The following is an 8,043-nucleotide window of genomic DNA, read 5'->3' as shown; positions in this document are numbered from 1 at the left end:
GCTCAACTACTAAAGTAGCAAACGTAGTTAGCTGTTAAGCTCATGACATGTAACAAACATTTCGTCCTCAGTTTTTGGGTCATAATAATATATGTGCAGCTGTAGGTTTTTGGTGGCTGCATTTGTAGGTATAGTGTGGAATGTGACGCAAAGATTTGAATGTTTGCCCACAAGAACTCTTTGAATACATTGCAACTGCAAACCATTATTCTGGACCCCAATGCATTAAATTCTGTAGTCCCAATCTCCCACCAATCTTGCTGTTTATTACAAGAAAACTAGCCAGCCATGCAACCCCTATGATATCAATGCAAGAACTTCATGTTACCGACCTTTTAACTCAACCCCCAACTCCCCCAAGATGTATGTGACAATGGGGTTGAGAGCTATATGAGGAGAGAGAGAGAGAGAGAGAGAGAGAGAGAGAGAGAGAGAGAGAGAGAGAGAGAGAGAGAGAGAGAGTTGTTAGTTGTTCACTTAGTGAGGGGGTGTGCATCTTTGTGTTTAGTTCACTACTAGCCACTGTTTCTGGCTTTTACTACCATGGAAATTGAGGTGGCGAGTGGATCTGGGGGTGGTGGTGGTGGTGTGGCGGTTGCTAGTTGTAGTAGTGGTGGTGAGGTGGAGAGGGGGCTGCCGAGGAAAGGTGGGGAAGCATACTTGGTTTGGCAGGATTTGACGGTGGTGCTGCCGAATTTTGGGCAGGGGCCGATCAGGAAGTTGCTTAATGGGCTGAATGGGTATGCTGAACCAGGTCGGATCATGGCTATTATGGGACCTTCTGGCTCTGGAAAATCCACCCTTCTTGATTCTTTAGCAGGTCGTTCCTTTCTTCATTTCTCTCTCAAATATGAAATCTTTATATGTTTACAGCACCGCCAGTTCCGAATTACTGTTGTACTGTGATTAGTCCTGACTTGACGAGATCGAAGCACTTATGTCACGCCTAGTCCGTGGTCTGAATGAATAGGTTTAAGTGACCTTATCAGGAACGATAAACGGCAAGATAAAGCATTGTCCAAGAATGTCTGGTTTTCCGGGGCTTTTCTTCTGGAAAGAAATGGTCTTGTAGACACAGCAAAATGGAAACTTAATTCGACCTACCCTTTTGAAAGTATAACTGTCCTCGCCAAAGTTCCGGGACCTATCAAAAACTGAGGCTTCGGATCAGTTTAGAGCATGCACCAAGATAAGAAGATGCGTCAATTAATTGGTTGTGGGAAGTAGTTGAACAGGACAGTTGAGTAAATGAAGAATCCAATGCCAGCTCTACTGCTTATCCATAGATTTTTCGTCTTTCCTTTTCCTTCCCTTTCCTTTGCTAGCATTTCCTCCTTCAACAATCTGCGGATGCCTTCCCTTTCTTCTTTTGTGGAAAATTTTTAGGTGGTCTTTGTATTTGAATTTCAGACAATCACTACCATTCATGTATGGTGAATTTCGTGTTAATTCCATCACATAGATGAGCAAAAATTTGTGATATGAAGTTCAATTGGGGATATTAGTCTATTAGTTCTGAGAGTAAAGACTCGTTTTGGCAATGGCTTATTTCACCACCTTGTAAGAGTAACGTTGAAAATGTCACTCGACCAGGATGACTTTGGGATGTCTCTTTATAATTGCATGACAGACCATTATACAGTCAATGAATGTTCGTTTTACTTAGGTTGTAATAGAATATAACAATACATCGGCATGAACAATGGCAAAATGCTCCCTTCACATAGAAATCTCTTTTATTGTTGTCTTTTCATTGTTCTCTAATACTTATACTTTGGCCACAGGTAGATTATCAAGAAATGTTGTCATGACAGGAAATATTCTTCTCAATGGGAAGAAGAGGAGGATGGACTATGGTGTTGTTGTAAGTACTTCAATCAACATATTCTGGAATCAAATTGTGTCCTCTGATATTCTTAGCTTTTCTACCAAATGTTCTGATTCTGACAACATTGTACTTAGACAAGCAAATACAGTGCCAGTAATAGCTCTAAGTGTAACTTTGCCTGACAATAACTTAGACCTCCATGATAAAGAACTTTGGTGATTTCTGAATCAGAACAATGTTTCTAGTGATCCATATATTATTTGGGTTTTGAACAACCAGCAACTGCTATATTATAAAATTTTTTCCTTTGTATCCATTAAAGAATTCGCATGTCTTATTAAATGGGGCCTTACAAAGAACATATGCCAGTTCAAAGTGAAAGCTATGATGATTCAGATGTCTAACGTTACGTTAATGCAACTACTAAAATTACAGTGGTGAAGCATTGTAAGGCTTTGGGTCGTACTTGTCCTTAAAATTTCTTTTCTATCTGAAAAAGTCCAATGTAATTGTGCGTCTTGACTGAAACAGGCTTATGTCACGCAAGAAGATGTCTTGTTGGGAACTCTTACAGTCAGAGAAACTTTAACTTACTCTGCTCATTTGAGGCTCCCCACCTCCATGACCAAAGAAGAGATTAAAGGCGTTATAGAAGGAACGATCATGGAAGTGGGGCTTCATGACTGTGCTGATAGGCAGATAGGGAATTGGCAGCTAAGGGGCATAAGTGGTGGAGAAAAGAAAAGATTGAGTATTGCCCTTGAAATTCTAGTACGACCTCGTATACTATTTCTTGATGAACCTACTACTGGACTCGACAGTGCAGCATCCTTTTTCGTGATCCAATCTATTAAGAATCTTGCTCGAGATGGAAGAACTGTGATCTCCTCCATCCATCAACCCAGTAGCGAAGTCTTTACTCTGTTTGATGACCTCTTTTTACTATCTGGGGGCGAAACTGTTTACTTTGGAGAAGCAAAGATGGCAACAAAGGTATAGCTTACTAAGAAATTCTACTGTGAACTTCTGCTTGCGCTTAACATAAACTCATAACAAGAGAAAATCTTATTCTTGCTCTTCCAGTTCCTGAAACGCATGTGACCAACTCCAATTAGAAATCTGCAATTTTTACTTTTACCATCAATGTGTTCATCCAATCTGATTCTCAATCTAAGCTTCAGTATTTTGGTTTTCAGTTTTTTGCCGAGGCTGGATTTCCCTGTCCAAGTAGGAGAAACCCTTCAGATCATTTCCTGCGCTGTATTAACTCGGACTTTGATGCTGTGACAGCCACATTGAGAGGTTCACAAAGACTACGGGTATGAATCTAACAACTCATTTACTGCTTCCAGTTACTGTCATTCCTCTTACCCTTGAGTTGGCTGCTGGAAAATTTCATGCAGTACTAATATTTGTAGCTCAAAATAATGGGGACATATTGTTACATTGTGGAGATATAATATACCTTCATGAAATATGTAAACAGAAAGCTATTTGTAATTGCATTATTGGCTGACTTTAGATAGATTTTGGAATCAATATATATGACACTTGGATAGCCGACAACGTAAGATTACATTTACTATTAGGCCAAAAAGTGAAACAGGTTTCCCATAATTTTATGAAATATCAGAACCTTAAACTTTGAATTATATTTCATTCTGGCGCAGACGTTAGCATATTGATTGTAAGTTGTCTGAAATTTTTAGTTTTCCAGTTGGGAATATAGACTAATAAAGCTCTTGTTCTGCCTTTTTAATGACAGGAAACACAAACAACATCAGATCCTTTGATGAATATGGCAACAACAGAGATCAAATCAGTGCTTGTCGAAAAATACAAGCAGTCACAGTATGCAAGAAAGGCAATACAGAGGACTCAAGAAATCGTCACCATTGTGAGTGATAAAAAATTGGGGACTGGTGGATCTTGTTATCGTTTTCATACTCTTTGTATCTTAATGTTATAGGCTTTAAACTCTTTAACTTAACGCTTATATGCTATGTTGGTACCTTCTTCATCAGTGATGTGTTCTGGTATGAAACAGATGACACAAGCAATAAATTCTTGCATGCAATTTTGAGTTACTTTCCTCTATTTTTATACTAAGTATAGAACATTGTAATAATTTGGGACTAAAGCTGAGTGATGCATTAGATTAATAAGCTCATATATTGCAGCAAGGACTCGAGATCGAAACGATTAAAGGAAGTCCAGCAAGGTGGTGGAAGCAGCTTTCAACATTGACACAAAGATCATTCTTGAATATGTCAAGGGACGTTGGATATTACTGGTCCCGAATAGTCATATATACAATTGTAGCTATATGCGTTGGAACTCTATTCTATGATGTCGGTACCAGTTACACAGCAATCTTGGCTAGAGGAGCTTGCGGGGGCTTTGTCACAGGCTTTATGACTTTCATGTCCATTGGAGGCTTTCCATCCTTCATCGAGGAAATGAAGGTAAAAGGCATTTGAACACAGTTATAAAGAAAAGTATAATCACTAGAGTAATCATGGGTTTTCCTTAATTTTCTTGACTAACAGGTGTTTTCTCGAGAAAGGCTTAATGGCTATTACGGCGTGTCTGTGTTTATCTTGGCAAACTTCATGTCTTCCTTTCCGTTCTTGGTTGCAATCACGGCAATTACTGGCACAATTACATTTTACATGGTGTTCCGAGCTGGATTTTCTCGCTATATATTCTTTTGTCTTAACATATTTGGATGCATCGCTATGGTAGAGAGCGTCATGATGATTGTGGCTTCCCTGGTTCCTAACTTCTTGATGGGGATCATAACTGGGGCTGGAGTTCTTGTGAGTAAACATGTCCAAAACCTTCAAAGATACACATATCTCTTCTAAAATTTTCTTTCCCTTATCATTTTTGGATGTCTGTAGGGGATCATGATGATGACTGCTGGCTTTTTCCGGTTGCTGCCAGACCTTCCCAAGCCAGTTTGGCGCTATCCGATTTCTTTCATTGGATACGGTGCATGGGCACTACAGGTACTTCTACAATTTCAAGAACTTTTGGTCCCTCTAAATCCTGTTTCAGATAGCATACAATTCTTGCTCTGACCTAATATTTGCATAGAATGATAATCACAACAGAACCAATTCTTTGATTTCTGAACTTAAACCATAAAATTCTCCAGGAACTCTTCTACACTAGAGAAACTTACAATGCACATCACATCATTTTTCGATGATTTTCTCACGGAAGATTCAAACTATAAAACACTACCTAATAGTCGAAAACAGTGTGAACTAAAATGGAGTTGATCTACGTTTGGAACTAGTGAAGAACATGATATTCAGAAATCAAATGGTTGCTAACACAACGGAATGCAGGGAGGATACAAGAATGCAATGCTTGGATACACCTTTGATCCTTTGTTCGCTGGTAACCCAAAACTAACTGGCGAATATGTCTTAAAAAACATGTTTGGAATATCATTGGATCATTCCAAGTGGTTGGATTTACTCGCAGTATATGTCCTTATCGTAGTTTACAGAACTATCTTCTTCATCATTCTCAAGTTAAAGGAGATCAGAGCTGTGTCTTTCACACGTTCAATTTATGCCATGAGAACTCTAAATAGGCAGCCTTCATTACGAAGCTTACCATCCCGTCCTTCCAAGAGGCACCACAATGTCCAGTCACTTTCATCACAGGAGGGTGTTTAGGCCTCCAATCCTCTAGGAGCAGCAATAGAGAAATACACCGTATACTAAATTTAGCAGAGCTTTTCCATGACATACCATAGCCGAATCCCGAATCTGGTACTGAACATCACCTGGTGGAATTGTCACTTGCACCACAGTGATGGCAACGCCAGAAATATTTCTGCTTTGACAAACAGTAATCAATTATTGAGCAGAATGAACTTTGTATTGATTGTTTCTCAACAACACTTCTATGTTGAATTAGTTTCTTAATAATTTTTCTATTAAGTAGATGATGAATTACATAAGTAAATGATGAACATAGACACAAATGATGTTAAAAAAATTATATTCATTCTTGATTCGTAATTAATTGCGAAGAAAAGATAAAAGGGATAATTACAACAACCTCGTCCAATATTGAGAAACTCTATACACCTCACCTAACACTAAGACGTGTTTGGCTGATCTTATAAGCTTTTAAAATGTTTTATAAGATGTTTAAGAGCTTATAAAACTGTTTGACAATTTTTTACTAAAAACTTCTAAGATCTTAAAAGTAAGATTTAAGGAGCTTACAAGCATTTTTAGAAAAAAAAAGAGTACGTTCAATCAATTTTTTCTATAAGATTTTTTGAACTCTTTAATTTTACAATCAAAGGGACAAAAATACCCTCACTATTTTATTGGCCTTTTACTTTTATCCTTCATATAATTGACGTGTTTTTTTTCCAAAGGAGAAGAATTCTGTCTACCCTCTCTAACCGTATAAGTCAAAACACTTTCACTTTCTGACCATTGATCTCCTATAAAAGTTGCGTGATTTTTTTTCGTGCAATGTAATATCTTTGGTTGATAATAATTCATCATAATTAAACAAGGGTAATAAAAAAATTGTAGATTCAAAACAATATATAGTCATATTATTAGAAATGAACATTGCAAGTAACAAAAAAAATAAAATATCAAACTTATATATCTTTACATCAATATAATCAACACTTAGGTTCATATGTGAAGTGACAACAAATATTGGTAAACACAGATATAATTTAAAAAATACAGCAGGTGTGCCTGTATTTAGACCAAACCTCAAGAGAGGTTTATGCAATTGTCAATCCCAAAAATTATGGAACTATGGGTAAAAAATTAAGTTTTTGCATTGATATTAGCGAATCCCATCAATTTGGACTAATAGCTATGCCTATTTATTAGACAGCGACAAACTTAAAGATTTGGGTGTCTAACGGTAATTAGACTAAACCTTAGTGATGACGTTGTACTATCGCAATCTGTTGGTAACCAAAATCTTTTCTTGAAACAAAATACTGAAAATTTGAGTGATCTTGTTTAATAAATACAACTATGTTTTTGGTTGACTTGCTATACACATAAGCTCAATGCTTGTTTATGCATGCATTTCAAGCTCCAGCATTGAGAACACATTGCTACTGATAATCTTTCTGCTTACATACATATATTCTTGTTTCCCTTCTCCCTTTGGTATGTTTGCTATGGGGTACTTTTAACCACTCTTGGTAGAAGTTGAAGATGGTTTATATCCAAAAAACAAACTCTTTAATGTGTAGACTACATCAATCTTTGTGTTTCTCCCGTGTACGTACTGATCAGGCAATGACAAACGGAAATATCACCTAGATCATGAAGTCCTGTAGGAGGGATAGTAAAGGCAACTGATTTTTCAGTGATGCTGCAGTAGAAGATGGCGATGTGTATACCTATAGATTTTGCAATATTTGAACATTGAGACAGTCTGCACAAGATTTTTCTCAAGGTGCAGTAGTGGACTGAATAATGCTGATTATGCAGGGATCGTACAAGAACGACATGATTGGAGTTGTATTCGATCCTCTAGTACCAGGCGATCCCAAAATAAAAGGAGAGGATGTCATAAGGAACATGTTTGGAATATCTCTGAAACGTTCAAAGTGGTGGGATTTGTTTGCTGTCTACGCGCTTATATTCTCCTACAGACTTCTTTTCCTCATAATCCTCAAGCTAAAGGAGAGAACCGCTCAATATTTCCAGTCGATTTACGCTAAGAGAGCACTTCAACGCTTCAAGAAGCGACCGTCATTTAAGAGGAAGCCGTCCTACTCTTCCAAGAGGCACAATGTCCTCTATTCTTTATCCTCTCAAGAAGGGCTAAATTCTCCTATCCCCTAGTTGCAGCCATTATAAATGCTCTTACACTGTCAAATACTGCTTGTTTCATCTGCATTGCTGTCTCTAATGTGTAAAGCTATTCAACTCAATAAAATGACTATATTCAGATTCTTGTGCTATTTCTGGCTTATACAGATAGGCTACTAATGCTGGCACTGTGTGCTCAAGCTATTCAGTTATTAGTGCAGCTAATTAGGCTGATTTAGCCATAAATGTAATCTTTTGATTACAGTAGCTTCATCTATATAAAGCTTGTGAATATTAAATTCTTCTTTTGTGATTTATTCAAAAAGTTCATTTTAATTTTAATGTGATTTGTAGGGCCTAAGGGCTCCCTTATCTTGTGTTCAAACTGAT

General features: G+C 37.4%; 1 protein-coding gene across 2 annotated transcripts; it reads left to right on the top strand.

Moving 5' to 3' along the window:
• On the top strand, nt 207–7,805 carry LOC105170903 (ABC transporter G family member 15). 2 transcript variants are annotated; one of them, XM_011091828.2, is made up of 9 exons: nt 207–820; nt 1,785–1,864; nt 2,360–2,821; nt 3,025–3,147; nt 3,594–3,725; nt 4,009–4,293; nt 4,378–4,647; nt 4,732–4,839; nt 5,185–5,775. In XM_011091828.2, exons 1-9 carry the CDS (start codon nt 544–546, stop codon nt 5,518–5,520), a joined length of 2,073 nt encoding a protein of 690 aa, XP_011090130.1. In that variant the 5' UTR covers nt 207–543; the 3' UTR covers nt 5,521–5,775. The 2 variants fall into 2 exon arrangements, with proteins under 2 accessions (XP_011090130.1, XP_011090129.1); XM_011091827.2 differs by lacking the exon at nt 5,185–5,775 and adding an exon at nt 7,330–7,805 and having other exon boundaries at nt 222–820.

Source organism: Sesamum indicum, linkage group LG9 (assembly GCF_000512975.1).
Source record: "Sesamum indicum cultivar Zhongzhi No. 13 linkage group LG9, S_indicum_v1.0, whole genome shotgun sequence".
In the NCBI taxonomy this organism is placed as follows: domain Eukaryota; kingdom Viridiplantae; phylum Streptophyta; class Magnoliopsida; order Lamiales; family Pedaliaceae; genus Sesamum; species Sesamum indicum.
The sequence above is the reverse complement of the archived record's forward strand: the minus strand, read 5'-3'. Positions and strand labels throughout refer to the sequence as shown.